This window comes from Bufo gargarizans, chromosome 9 (assembly GCF_014858855.1).
Source record: "Bufo gargarizans isolate SCDJY-AF-19 chromosome 9, ASM1485885v1, whole genome shotgun sequence".
In the NCBI taxonomy this organism is placed as follows: domain Eukaryota; kingdom Metazoa; phylum Chordata; class Amphibia; order Anura; family Bufonidae; genus Bufo; species Bufo gargarizans.
The window spans coordinates 151,376,087-151,392,262 of NC_058088.1; the positions used below are offsets into that span (position 1 = coordinate 151,376,087).

At 40.1% G+C, this 16,176-nt stretch overlaps 1 protein-coding gene across 2 annotated transcripts in view; it reads right to left on the reverse strand.

The window, feature by feature from the left end:
- LOC122946268 (coagulation factor VIII-like) overlaps positions 1–16,176 on the reverse strand; it is a 528,859-nt gene that overhangs the window by 471,387 nt on the left and 41,296 nt on the right. For both annotated transcript variants that reach the window (XM_044305770.1, XM_044305769.1), the window contains exon 2: positions 10,761–10,864. In XM_044305770.1, coding sequence (XP_044161705.1) covers positions 10,761–10,864 — 104 coding nt within the window. The remainder of the gene's footprint in view (positions 1–10,760; positions 10,865–16,176) is intronic.

The window sequence follows — 16,176 nt, forward strand, 5'->3', positions numbered from 1 at the left end:
GTTCCTGATTTTCTTAAATACTATAAGGCTGCTTGTATGGTACAGATGTTTCTTACACATCTGGAATCGAAGACTCATCCTCTGTGGATTTCTTTACAACAATTATTGCTCCATATACTTGGAAGGCCCTGCTGTGGCAACAGTCTCCATTGCCCTCAATAGTCCGAAATAAGTATTTTATTCCAATTACAATCTGTTATTTCCTCAGTGGTTTATATACTAGGAAATCCTGCCTTCCCTTCTGGACTCCAATCCCAAAATTTCTCGTGGTGGTTATCCCTCAATCTATGCACATAGTTTTATATCCTGCAAAAAAAAAAACGTATTACTGATTTTAAAACTAAGTATGATCTTCCAGTTCTGGAGCTTTTCAATGTTCCCAAACTGACAGGGAGTGTTCCACAGGATTGGCGCATAGCAAATGGCGTGCTAATATTCAAAAAGGGTCCAAAAACAGAACCCGGAAACTATAGGCCTGTAAGTTTAACATCTGTTGTGGGTAAACAGTTTAAAGGTTTTCTAAGAGAAGCTATCTTGGAGTATCTCAATAAAAATAAGCAAATAAAGCCATATCAGCATGGCTTCATGAGGGTTTAGTCATGTCAAACTAATTTAATCAGTTTCTGTGAGGAGGTAAGTTCTAGACTTGACCGCAACGAATCAATGGATGTCGTATATCTGGACTTCTCCAAAGCATTTGACACTGTACCACATAAAAGGTTAGTATATAAAATGAGAATGCTGGACTGGGAGAAAATGTCTGTATGTGGTTAAGTAACTGGCTCGGTGATAGAAAGCAGTGGGTAGTTATTAACCCCTTCATGACCACAGCCAGTTTTCACCATAAGGACCAAGACACATTTTGCAAAACTGTTTCAAATCTTATCCAAGCGTTTCTGAGACCGTTTTATCGTAACATATTATACTTCATGTTAGTGGTAAATTTGAGTCAATGTGTTTCACCTGTATAAAATAAACTTTAAAATTTAAAGAAAATTTTGAAAAATTCTAAATTTTTGATTTATGAATGTTTCTGCTTTTAAAGCAGATATTGATACCTCATTAAATAGTTGTTACTGTACAATTCCCAGATATCTACTTTATGTTTGCATCATTTTGAAAATGTCATTTTATTTTTTTGGACTTTAGAAGGCTTAGAATTTTAAAAGCAATTCTTAAAATGTACGAAAATTTCCAAAACACACTTTTAAGGACCAGTTTAGTTATGAAGGATCTTTGTGGGACTTACAAAGTAGAAACTACCCATAAATGGCCCCATTTTAGAAACTACACCCTTCAAGTTATTCAAAACTGTTTTTACTAACTTTGTTAACCTTTTAGGTGTTCCACAAGAATGAAAGGAAAATGGAGGGAAAATTTCTATATTTCACTTTTTTTTGCACATTTTTAATTTTAATCAATTTTTCCTGTAATACAGCAAGGGTTAACAGCCAAAGAAAACTCAATATGTATTACTCTGATTCTGCTTGTATGGGCACACAGCAGGCCGCAGAAGGAAAAGAGCGCCATATGGATTTTGGAAGGTAGATATCGCTGGGATCATTTTAAATTGCCATATCCCATTTGAAGACCCCCTGATGCACCCCACAGTAGAAACTCCCAAAAAGTGACCCCATTTTGTAAATTTCAGGATGAGGTGACAGTATTGTTGGTACTATTTTGGGGTACATATGATTTTTGATCGCTTGATATTATGTTTTTTGTGAGGCAAGGTAACAAAAAAATGGCTGTTGTGGCACAGTTTTAATTTTTTGTTCTCCTGACAGGTTAGGTGATGTGTTGTTTTTATAGAGCACGTTGATATGGATGCGACAATACCAAATATGTGTATTTTTATTTTTTGTTTCAGTTTTACATAATAATGCATCTATGAAAACAGAAAACAGTTTCTGAAAGCTAAATTTATTTTATTTTTCTGCTGATCATCTTGTGCAGGGGCTTTTTTTTTTGCAGGAAGTGCGGACACTTTTTATTGGTACCATTTTTAGGTACATATGATTTTTTGATCATTCAACATGACACATTTTTGGCACGTTTTTTAATTTATTTATTTTTAACAGCGTTCACCTGATGAGGGGGATAATGTGAAATTTTTATAGAGCAGGTCATTACAGACATAGCAATACCTAATATTGTATGTCTATTATTATAATTTTTTATTTTTTTTCAGTTTTATACAAGAAAAGCATTTGTGAAAGTCGTTACCTTGACTTGAAGCAAGGAGGCCGCTGCCCCCTTGATTTCAAGCCTGACTGGAAAATAGAGCAGATGGAGGATAAAAGAACGTTTTTACATACTTCTGCCTTATCTGAATGCAGTAAGAAAATCATCATTAGAAAATCACTGCCGGCTACTTGAAGGTACTGCTGGCGGTTTGGGATGGCTTTTGCCGCTGACAGGTTCCCTTTAACCCCTTAAGGACCAGGCTCATTTTCACCTTAAGGACCAGGCCATTTTTTGCAAATCTGACCAGTGTCACTTTAAGTGCTCATAACTTTAAAACGCTTTTACTTATACAGGCCATTCTGAGATTGTTTTTTCGTCACATATTGTACTTCATGACACTGGTAAAATAAAGTCAAAAAAATTAATTTTTTTGCATAATAAAATACCTAATTTACCAAAAATTTGGAAAAATTAGCAAATTTCAAAGTTTCAGTTTCTCTACTTCTGTAATACATAGTAATACCCCCAAAAATTGTGATGACTTAACATTCCCCATATGTCTACTTCATGTTTGAATTATTTTGGGAATGATATTTTATTTTTTGGGGATGTTACAAGGTTTAGAAGTTTAGAAGCAAATCTTGAAATTTTTCCGAAATTTACAAAAACCCAATTTTTAGGGACCACTACAGCTCTGAAGTCACTTTGCGAGGCTTACATAATAGAAACCGCCCAAAAATGACCCCATTCTATAAACTACACCCCTCAAGGTATTCAAAACTGATTTTACAAACTCCGTTAACCCTTTAGGTGTTGCTCAAGAGTTATTGGCAAATGGGGATGAAATTTGAGAATTTCATTTTTTTGCCAAATTTTCCATTTTAACCCATTTTTTCCAGTAACAAAGCAAGGGTTAACAGCCAAACAAGACTGTATCTTTATTGCCCTGACTCTGCCGTTTACAGAAACACCCCATATGTGGCCGTAAACTACTGTACGGCCACACAGCGGGGCGTAGAGTGAAAGGTGCGCCGTATGGTTTTTGGAAGGCAGATTTTGCTGGACAGTTTTTTTGACACCATGTCCCATTTGAAGCCCCCTGATGCACCCCTAGAGTAGAAACTCCATAAAAGTGACCCCATCTAAGAAACTACACCCCTCAAGGTATTCAAAACTGATTTTACAAACTTTGTTAACCGTTTAGGTGTTGCACAAGATTTAATGGAAAATAGAGATACAATTTCAAAATTTCACTTTTTTGGCAGATTTTCCATTTTAATATTTTTTTTCCAGTTACAAAGCAAGGGTTAACAGCCAAACAAAACTCATTATTTATGGCCCTGATTCGGTAGTTTACAGAAACACCTCATATGTGGTTGTAGACCGCTGTACGGGCAAACGGCAGGGCGCAGAAGGAAAGGAATGTCACACGGTTTTTGGAAGGCAGATTTTGCTGGACTGGTTTTTTGACACCATGTCCCATTTGAAGCCCCCCTGATGCACCCCTAGAGTAGAAACTCCAAAAAAGTGACCCCATTTTAGAAAGTACGGAATAGGGTGGCAGTATTGTTGGTACTAGTTCAGGGTAGATATGATTTTTGGTTGCTCTATATTACACTTTTTGTGCGGCAAGGTAACAAGAAATAGCTTTTTTGGCACTTTTTTTTTTTGTTATTTACAACATTCATCTGACAGGTTAGATCATGTGGTAATTTTATAGAGCAGGTTGTCACGGACGCAGCAATACCTAATATGTATACAATTTTTTTATTTATGTAAGTTTTATACAATAACTTCATTTTTAAAACCAAAAAATTGTTTAGTGTCTCCATAGTCTGAGAGCCATAGTTTTTTCAGTTTTTGGGCGATTATCTTGAGTAGGGTCTCATTTTTTGCGGGATGAGATGACAGTTTGATTGGCACTATTTTGGGGTGCATATGACTTTTTGATCGCTTGCTATTACACTTTTTGTGACGTAAGATGGCAAAAAAATTGCTTTTTTTACACATTTTTTTTTTTTTTTTTTACGGTGGTCACCTGAGGGGTTAGGTCATGTGATATTTATATAGAGCCGGTCGATACGGACGCGGCAATACCCAATATGTATACTTTATTTTTATTTATGTAGGTTTTACACAATGATTTTATTTTTGAAACAAAAAAAATGATGTTTTAGTGTTTCCATAGTCTAAGAGCCATAGTTTTTTCAGTTTTTGGGCGATTATCTTGAGTAGGGTCTCATTTTTTGCGGGATGAGATGACGGTTTGATTGGTACTATTTTGGCGTACATGCGACTTTTTTGATCACTTTTATTACCTTTTTTGGGAAGTAAGGTGGGCAAAATTTCAATTTTCTCATAGTTTTAATTTTTTTATTTTTATGGCATTCACTGTGCGGGGAAAGTAACATGACCGTTTTATAGATCAGGTCATTACGGACGCGGCGATACCTAATATGTGTAGTTTATTTTATTTTATTTATTTTTATTCAGTGATAAAAAAAAAAATTTATCTTAACTTTTTTCACATTTTTTTATTTTTTGACCCAGACCCACTTGGTTCTTGAAGATCCAGTGGGTCTGATGTCTGTAAAATACAGTACAGAACCCTATATAGGTGTCTGTTCTGTATTTTACTTACACTGAACAGATCTATGCTTTCAGCACAGATCTGTTCAGCACCATGGACAGCAGGACGCCTGAGCAGGCGTCCTGTTGCCATGGGAACCTTCCCCGTCTGCTCAGAACTTTGCAGACGGGGAAGGGTGAGCACGGGGCTGCGGGGGGCTGTCTGGGGGCTCTCTCCCTCTCCATCGGGGGGCTGCAAAGGCACTGCAGCCCCCCGATCGGAGAGGGAGGGAGCTCCCTCTTACTGTTAACCTTTTCCATACAGCGGTCCGTACGGACCACTGTATGGAAAGGGTTAAACGGCTGACATCGCATCAACGATGTCAGCCGTTTATACCAGGGTGCCAGCAATGTGCTGGCACCCTGGTATACCCACTGTACACCAACGATTACGCAATGGGAGGCGGGCGGGGGATCGCGATCCCGCCTGCCGCACCGCCCGCCTCCCGCAACCCCCCCACCGCCTGCGACACCCCCCCCTGCACCACCCGCCGCCATCAAATCATGCAGGGGTGCAGGGGGGGTGTACTATATCGATTTTAGGCACTCTAAAGCTTCTGATCCCCGCGGTCAGGGACCGCGGGGATCAGAAACTGCAAAAAGCGCAGCAAACCGCAGGTCTGAATTGACCTGCGGTTTGCTGCGATCGCCGACACGGGGGGGTCACATGACCCCCCCTGGCGTTTTAACAGGATGCCGGCTGAATGATTTCAGCCGGAATCCTGTTCAAATTAACCCCTGCGGCGCCGGAATGCCGATTTTAAAGTCAGGACGTACCGGTACGTCCTTGGTCCTTAAGGACTCGGGAAATAGGGCGTACCGGTACGTCCTATGTCCTTAAGGGGTTAAAGAAGTATTTTGTGCAGCTGGTGATTTGTCTGATGGTTTACCAAACAAGGACACCATCATGTCTAGGATTAACCCCTTCAGTCACGAGCCACTTTTCACCTTAAATCCCAGGCCGATTTTTGCAAATCTGCCATGAGTCACTTTATGTGGTAACAACTTTGGGACACTTTTATTTATCCAAGCCGTCCTGAGACTGTTTTCTCGTGAAACATTGTACTTCATGACAGTAGTAAATTTGAGTCAATATAATTCACCTTTATTTATAAAATGATCCCAAAATGTACCCAAAATTTTAAAATATTCACAATTTTCTAAATTAAAATTTCCCTACTTTTAAGACACTTCACTAAAAAGTTATCAATCAACATTCCCCATATGTCTGCTTTATGTTGGCATAATTTTGTAAATTTATTTTCATTTTTTAGGACGTTAGAAGGCTTAGAATTTTAGAAGCTATTTTTCTTACGTAATGGAAACCACCCATAAATGACCCCATTTTAGAAACTACAACTATTCAAAACTGATGTTACAAACTTTGTTAACCCTTGAGGGCGATTTGGATGATCTGAAAAATGAAACAAAGGTAACATCTGTGTCATGTCTTTGTGTCTCACTGAACTATGTGATCGGTTTAAAACCGGTCAGGTTGATGACAGACTCCCTTTAAAGGAAAATGGAGGTGAAATTTCAAAATGTCATTTTTTTTGTTAATACATTTTTTCTTGCAACACAGTAAGGGTTAACAGAAAAATAAACCTCAACATACATTTCTCTGATTCTGCAGTTTACAGAAATATCCCATATGTGATAGTAAACTGCTGTTGGGGAACATGGCAGTGGTTAGAAGGAAAGGAGCGCCATGTGGTTTTTGGAGGCAGATTTTGCTAGAATGGTTTTTGGGCACCATTTTGTATTTGAAGATGTACCCCTACAGTGGAAACCCTCAAAAAGTGACCACATTTTGGAAACTACACCCCTCTAAGAATATATTAAGGGGTGTACTGAGAACTTTGACCCCCTAAGCGTTTTATGGAATTTGGAAACACTTGGCTGTGAAAATGAAAAGTTTAATTTGTTCCAATAAAATGTTGCTTTAACCCCATATTTTTCATTTTCACAAGGGGTAACAGGAGAAAAAGCAGCCAAAAATGTGTTACCCATTTTCTCCTGAATACGGCAACACCCCATATATAAACTGCTGTGGGGGCACATGGCAGGACTGAGAAAAGAAGTGGCGCTATATGGTTTTTGCAGTGCAGATTTTGATGGATTGGTTTACGGGTGCCATTAGTTTTTATTTTTTGAGTGATTGTCTTATGTGGGGGATGTGCAGGATGAGGTAACATTTTCATTGGTACTATTTTGGGGTATATGTGACTTTTTGATCCCTCGATATTATGCATTTTGTAAGGCAAGATGACAAAAAATGACTGTTCTGCCATAGTTTTTATTTATTTTATTTCTACAGTGTTCACCTGACAGAGTACATCATGTGATATTCTTATAGAGCAGGTTGCAACGGACGTGGGGATACCTAATATGTCTATTATTTAAATTTAGGTTAAGTTTTTTTTTGAATAGCATAAAATCTTGTTTTTGTGTTGCAATGTTCTGAGAGCCATTTTTTTTTATTTTTCTGGCGATAGTCTTAGGTAGGGTTTGATTTTTTGTGGGATGAATTAGCAGTTACATTGGTACCATTTTGGGCTAGATACGCCTTATTGATCGCATGGTATTACTGTACATTTTTTGTGGGGTAAGGCAATGGCTGTTTTGACACATTTTTTTTTTTTTACAGCATTCACCTGACGGTGTGGATCATGTGATAGATTTTTTTTTTTACAATCTGTATTATAATGCATTGGCTGTAAGTGTATTACATAGTATAATACACTTGCAGCCTGCTTGCCTGTGAGATCCAGGGAGCTGGATCTCACAGGCTTACATGGAAGGCAGCATGATGCCTATGGAAGGCATCGGGCTGCCTTCCGAGCTATTGGGTCCCCGTCACCGTAGCACAATGACAAGCCAAGAACACCTACCTTTTATTCTCTGCCAAAGGTACATAAGGGCCTTACCCCCTCCCCCCCTTAAAGGACCCTTATAGTGTCTGGAATTGGATCCATCACTCATAACATAGGAATATACATCGATAGGGTCTTGAGAGATTTTGTGATAGCTCTCCTCTCGTATATCAGGGATACTGCTGATCTGTTGAAAAAATTGGATGGTCTGACAGTGGAAGATAACACCTTACTTGCCTCAATTGATGTAGAGGCCCTTTATAGCAACATCCCTCATGATAAAGGACTTCTAGAGGTACAATATTTCCTGAAAACTAGGGGTACCCACTGTATTCCTCATAATGATTTCATACTGAGACTTCTTGAGTTTGTTATAAAACACAACTACTTTCTCTTTAACTCCAGGTACTTCCACCAGCTATGGGCAGTGTCTGTGTGCCAACTTATGCAAATCTGTTTCTGGGCTGGTGGGAGGATACCCTGGTGTTTACTGAGGATAGCAAATGGGCTTCATTTATCAGCTTCCGGGGTCGCTTCATTGATGATGTTTTTATCTTATGGAGGGGCACCAGGAAGGCCTTTTTGGAATGTATTGAAGAAATAAACACTAACAACATTGGGATGCATTTTACTTTTTAAATTAATGAACAACACATGGCGTTTCTTGACGTTGACATTTATCTTGAATGTGGCCAGATACGCACTCAAACATATAGAAAACCCACTGCAACGAAAAGTCTTCTTAGGTGGGACAGTCATCACCCACCAAGTCTCAGATCTGGTATACCCAAAGGACAATATTTGCGCATGAGCAGGAATTGTTCTAATGTGAATGACTTCTACCATCAGGCCAGGGAGTTACAGGGCAGATTTTTAAGAAGGGGATATCCACCAAGAGTACTTCAGGATGCCTTTAAAAATGCCCTCACCAGAGATAGGTCAGATATATTGGACCCTCAACCCGACAAGCAGAGGGATAGTACATCTGCCCTTAAAAAAGCGGAGTTAAATCAATTCACTCAGATCGTAGGCACTTTTGATGAACAACATTAAAAAAATACGAGGGATCTTATCTATATACTGGGATCTCCTAAAAATGGACCCAGATATAAGAGACGTTATACCAGATCATCCAGCAATTACCTTTAGAAGAGGGAGATCCCTTAAAGATCGTCTGATACGCAGTCATTATGAACCTGTCAGCAAACAGGGTACTTGGTTATCGAGTAAACCCTGTGGTATCTATAGGTGTGGAGGCTGTATTGCTTGCCCATATATTCAGCCTACAAAGAGCTTCATGAGTACAGTCACATAAAAAACATATGATATCCAGGAATATGCAAATTGTAAAAGCATGGGGATAGTCTACCTGTGCACCTGCACCTGCCCACTACAATATGTGGGGAAAACTATAAGGGAAATACAGAGACGCATAGGGGATCACTTAGGTGGCATAAGACATAAAAGGGACACCCCCATTGCACGACATGTTCAAGAAAAGCATGCAGGCAACCCTAGTGTCTTAAAGTTCTGTGTGATTGAAGTGATACATCCTTCTTGTAGAGGTTGTGATATAGAAAAAACAGTACTTCAAAAAGAAACCGAATGGATGTACAGAATAAAATCTGTAAATCCATTAGGTCTAAATGAGACCTTATCTTTTGTCAGTTTTTTTTATAAATAATTACTAGGGACGCTTCCAACATTAGTTTAGATTATAATTTGGTCAGTCTTGAGAGCTGTGTATCTGACCATAATTGGTCTAACGCTAAGAGGATATTATCTAGGTGGGGCATATCTGTGGTTGTTTTTTTTTTTTTGTCATTTGACATTGCTCCCCCTCCCCATTCAATCCCCCAATAAATCAAACCCACAGTTTTTAGTGCCATTTTGGGGATGGTGGGTGAGAGATATTCTTTTTAACTCCACCTACTATTGCATTTACCCATACTTACCTCCAAAGATTACACAAGCTTAGTTTTTGTTGGGCTAACCTAATATACACTAGCTTACCAAAGTTCTTTGACACCAATCTTGTAGTGAAAGACAATTAGCGCACAATTATAGTAAGTGGAGATATTAATTATTCCTTCATGTTACGTACAGAGCCTAATCCTTTTTACCTGTGGGAACCTGGTTTGAATTTTCGATAGCGCCACTCTTGTCATTTATCTAAGTGCTGTAATGGCGCAAGCGCACTGGTGTATAAGAATGCCCATACCCCCTGGGCGCATGCGCACATGGAAGTGTTGATGTTACCAGCGCCTGCGCAGTAACTGCGAGGCACAATGACATCAAACCCTGTGAATTGTTGCCTGGACCGCCCATAACTCATTACTCACATGTTTGGAAAAGTACTTATTTTCCATATGATCAGATTTTTTTGCCTTCATGCTTGAACTGTCCAATTATACATCTAGGACATTTAGGCAATTGTTTTCTGTTTGGGAATCATTTAGGAAGGGAATTACAGATTAGGGTACAGCCACTGATAAGTGGGGCCTCCCCTTTCGGGGCCATTACTCCGCTTTTAGGCAGGGTCAGAGTAGATGGATAGGGACAGCTCCCTAATTGACTAAAAGCGGAATTATTGGATCTTCCTCCTGGATATAAGGCAACAGAGTTCTTCATCGGCTCATCACCAAGGAGAGATGCTGATATCATTTTTGGTCCCATCTCTCATGATCAATTATCAACAATTCCATGGTCAACTGTATCGTGAGAAGCCAATGGTGGCAATGCATCAATACTTGTATTTCTATGTTTAATAAATCCCAAAGTGGAATTATCATTTTGTTAATTTGACATTTATTATTATTTACATGTGGAATTTTTAATAGATCAAATAAAAGTAAAGTTTTAAGAGGAAATAATACAATTTAAGTGATTTCTTTGTTTAGTTATCCCCAGGGACATATTGTGTTTTTTCCGTGAATTTTTATACTAGAATCCAAGTCTATAGATACAATTTCATATTATACACTACATATACAGTAAATATGTATTACAGATTATATATTTTATATGCAGTTTATTTATTTGCATACAGTACATATGGTCAGCAATACCTACCTGTAAAGTGCTCCTGAGGTTTGATGTCTGTGAAATGTTCATCCGTGTATTCCACATAAAGTGCTTTTTTGTATATTTGAGAATCAGGGGATCTTAAAATTGTCCTGAAATATGCAATCAGAAACATAAATTTTACAGATACATGTATTTTTATCCAAATACTGTTCTTACTACTTGAGTTTTTTTTTGTTTTTTTTTAGCTTTTAACTAAATACATGACATTGGATGAGTTTTCAATTTGCTTAGGTAGGTTGTAGATGAAAACATATTTTGTAGAAAGCCAGATACAACTGAGCCTGCAGCAGTGCCCGGGGACATGGGAACCACTGGTTCCCTGCCCGGCTATTCCCGATGCACTGACGTGACGTAGGTGGTGCGATGACACATCGCGACGCCTGTGACGTTCCTCAGGAGCAGAGCTGCCAGTAGAATTTGGGTCTGCATCCTGCATTGTGGGACCAGGTGAATATAAAGTGCCCTCCCCTAATGTTCTCTAGCCCTAATACTAACGCCTGACCCTTAATGCTAGTAATGACCCCCAACCCTAATACTGGCCCCTGACCCTTACCCTAGTACTGACCCCCACCCTTAATACTAACCCCTAGTACAGTCCCTAACCCTAATACTGACCCCTTAACCCTAATACTGACCCCTAATACTGTCCCTAACTCTAGAACTGCCCCCAAAGCTAATACTACACCATACTGATCCCTAACCCTAATACTAACAACTAACCCGAAGGCTACATTCACACGACCATATGTGCTTTGTGGTTCGCAAATTGCGCATATTGCGGAACATAAATGGCCAGCCATATGATAGAAATGCCTATTCTTGTCTGCCATTGCGGACAAGAATAGGACTTACACTATATTTTTGCAGGGCTGTGGAATGGAACTACAGATGCAATTTGCGGACTGCAAAATACTTACAGTCATCTGAATGTAGTCTTAGACTAATACTAATACTACGCCTAACCCTAATACTGTTCCCTAATCCTAATTCTGACCCCTAACCCCAATACTGCTCTCTTACTCTAATACTGGCCCTAATCCGAATACTGTCCTTAATGCTAATACTACGCCTAACCCTAATACTGACCCTAATGATAATACTACGCCCAACTCTAATACTGACCCTAAAACTGACTGTAACTATAACCTCCAATACCTCACAAGTGACCATAATATATGACTCTCCACACATATCTGTACCTACTGCATGTTTTATACCTTGCACCTGACACATACACACAGAGTACTGTTACGTCCGGTACAAGGTATAATAGATGCAGTTTGTACAGATATATCTTCTCTTATATATATAAAAATTAGTTTCTGTCTAGACGTCTGTCGGTTTGTCTGTCTGGATGTTCTTTATTTGCGACCAAACGACTGGACCGATATTCACCAAATTTGGCACACATGTACATCAGGTGTCCGGGAAGGTTTCAGACCAGGTCTCAGCTCTCTGGGACTTACCATCCCTGAGATATTCCCAAATAACCTGAATTAGCCTATAAAAGCCAGCAAGCCTTTCACTTAAATCCGAACTGCCATTTACACAGTCTCATGTCCCTTATTAGCCAATAGAAGCTTGCAGGTCCTACTCTAGTTTGCCATAACAACTGATCACAGGTTTTAGCAGTGTTAAATGGGCGGACACTGTGGAGGTCACTGTTAAAAGGGTGGGCACTGTTAAAGGGGCGGGCACTGTGAAGGTCACAGTTAAAGGGGCAGGCACTGTGCAGGTCACTGTTAAAGATGCAGTCACTGTTATTCTAGCTTCTATTGAGTATTATAATACAGTGTGTGCACTCTGTATTCAGGGGGCACATACAAGAGGCAGTATACATGAAGGGGTCACATATATACGAAACACTGTACATGACGAGGGCATATATATAAAGGCACTATACATAAAGGGGCACATATAATAGGCACAATACATAAAGGGGCAGATATAAGAGGCACAATACATACAGTAAAGGAGTATATATAAGAGGCACTATACATGAACTGGGCACATACACTGCCTGTCCCCCAAAAAAATTGCCACCTAGATTTAACTAGACCGATAGTAGGGACCCATCGTATTAGAGGAAAAAAAATCCTGAATGATTGTGATCGGGAATCACTTAAACGTTTGGTGAAATCAAATTGAAAAAAAACAACAGTAGAACGCAGGGCTATATTTAATAGTGAAAGTAAGAGCATTTCCACACGCACAATGTGAAGGGAACTCAAGGGATTGGGACTGAATAGCTGTGTAGCTGTAAGAAAGCCACTAATCAGTGAGGCAAAAAAAGGCTTCAATTTGCTAGGGAGCATAAAGATTGGACTCTGGAGCAATGGAATAAGGTCATGTGGTCTGATGAGTCAAGATTAACCCTGTTCCAGAGTGATGGGGGCATCAGGGTAAGAAAAGAGGCAGAGGACCTGATGAACCCATCATGCCTAGTTGCCTACTGTACAATCCTGTGGGGGCAGTGCTATGATCTGGGGTTGCTGCAGTTGGTCAGGTCTAGGTTCAGTATGTGCTCCAAGAATGAGGTCAGCTGACTACCTGAACATACTGAATGACCAGGTTATTCCATCAATGGATTTGTTCTTCCCTGATGGCACGGGTATATTCCAAAATGACAATGCCAGGGTTCATTGGGCTCAAATTTTGAAAGAGGGGTTCAGGGAGATGAGACATAATTTTCACACATGGATTGGCCACCACAGAGTCCAGACCTTAACACCATTGAGAATCTTTGGGATGTGCTGGAGAAGGCTTTGCACAGCAGTCAGACTCTACCATCATCAATGCAAGATTGCAGAAGCTTATTGAAACAATGCCACAGCGAATGTGTGCCGTAATCAAAGCTAAAGGCGGTCCAACGAAACATTAGAGTGTGTGACCCTTTTTTTTGGGTGGTGACTTTTTTTTGGGACAGGCAGTGAAATAGCCCAAGTTACAGGGGAAATACACCCCTCAGAGAGGCTGTACAGCACTATACAGCCTCAGTGCAGGGCTGATCGAGGTCTGTAGAAGACCGACAGCTCCTGCACTCTCCCGACCCCGGCGGTCACAAGATCCACTTCCTGGATGTTTATAGTCAACGGGCAGATGGGAGGTGGTTACTCAATTTTCAATTTTTACTATACTTTTCCCTTCCTAAAGAGCACCATTCACTGTGCCTTAAAACTCTGTTCTCTGCACACTGCTGACAGCTCAGTGGTGTACAGAGTACTAAATACACATTTTATCAATGGGGCCGCAGCGGTGATGTACTATGTCAGGATTAGCTGAGCGGCGCGGGCTTCTGATTCTGCCTGCTCCGCTTAGCTTAGAGAACTGCATGTCGGCTCTTAGTTTATCGGAGCAGGCAGTAGCAGAAGCCTGCTCTGCTCAGCTAATCCTGGCATAGTACATGGGTACAGACAGGGCCAGCTCCAGGTTCATGTGGGCTTTTGGGGGATAAAGTCTCAGTTTGCTCCCTTACACAGTGATAATTCTCTGAGTACAGAAAATGTAGTAGTGTTACCTTGCAGTCCTATATAAAACCACAGATGACAGTAGTGCTAATAATGTGTTAGTGTTACCTTCAGTCCTACAGTATGTAAAACCACAGATGACAGTATCAAAAGGTGGTCTACATTGTAACCCATAAGGCACTGGCTAGACTGTGGGATGGAGTCTAAGCAATCCCTTAGGCCTTATGCACACATATATTTAACAATATTTAAGTTGTTGGAGTCTATGGTACTAGAAGAACACATACAGTAGATATAGTTGGTGTGGCTGAGACATGGTTGGATTCTTTGCATGACTGGGCTGTAAATATTGAGGGGTTTACACTATTTAGGAAAGACAGAGTCAATATAAAAGGTGGTGGCGTGTGCCTGTATGTGAGGAGTGAACTGAAGACAAGTGTGAAAGAGGCAATTGTGGGTGCGGATGGGGAAACCTTATGGGTGGAAGTTCTAAGGGATATAAACACTGAGAAAAAAATACTTGGTGTAATCTATAGACCCTCTAACATCACAGGGATAGAAGCTCAACTGTATAACCAAATAGACCGGGCTGCACAGGCGGGTACAGTGGTCATAATGGGAGATTTTAACCTCCCAGACATTAACTAGGTCATGATTCTGCCTCAACTGCAAAGGGGAGAAAATTCCTCAACTTGCTGCAGGACCAATTTATGGGCCAGTTTGTAATAAACGGCTAAATTTAAACCCCCCATGGCTTACATCTACTGTAAAAAGGGCAATAAAAGACAAAAAAATTGCATGTAAAAAATACAAATCTGAGGGGTCAGCTGTAGCGTTCGAAGATTACAAAAAGCTCAATAAAATCTGTAAAAAGGAGATAAAATTAGCAAAAATACAAAACGAACAGCAGGTAGCAAAAGAGAGCAAAACAAATCCCCAAAAATTATTTAAATATATAAATGCTAAAAAACCTAGGTCTGAGCAGGTAGGTCTCCTAAATAATGGTAAAGGGGGGGTAGTCACTAAAGATAAGGAAAAGGTAGAGTTACTAAATGTTTTTTTTAGCTCTGTATATACAAAAGAAGTGAAAGGAGCTAATATCTGTGGTGCTGGGGCTGTTAGTACATCCAGTGATATACTCACATGGCTAACTGTAGATACGGTCCAAGACAAGTTAAATAAGGCAAATGTGAACAAGGTTTCAGGTCCAGATGGATTACGCCCAAGAGTGCTTAAAGTATAACTGTCATCTTATTTTTTTTTTTGGCGTATTGGATTGTGGTGATTAATATCTCCTTGGTGGCCCTATTTCAACTTTTCACTGTGTATTCAATTACCCTATAATTCCACAGTTTAGTTCCCTGTACTGCCTATTTTTACCTCTGCATAAAATCAGGTTGCTATGCATGGTCCGTCTATGTGTTGAAGGACGGAGGACACAGAAGCAGGCAGCGTGCAAGGTCAGATTACTGACAGATTACTGCGCAGTTCGGGCCGGCATTTCGTCAGGGAGTAAATCGTCATCAGCTTGCCAGCCAATGATCGCGGCTGGCAAGCTGATGATTTTTAAAAAATCCAATCAGAGCGCCAGATAACAGATCATATTAGTAAATATGATCTGTTATATGGCTGCCTGCTCCTCTGCTGGTTCTTTTCGGCGGTTGGATCCAGCAGAGGAGCAGGCTACACAGTGAGTAGCACCAAACACCACACACTAGCCCCAGATCACCCCCTGCACCCCAATTAACCCTTTGATCACCCCTGTCAATCACTAGTGAAAGGAAAAAAGTGATCAGTGCAAACTGTCACTTTTTTTTTCACTGGTATTGACCGTTAGGTTTTAGGTATAGTTTAGGCCCCTTGGTTAGGTAGTTTAGGGATCGGTTAGCGCCCAGCCCACCGCACCGCAGTCCATTATTCGCTGATTAGCGTAT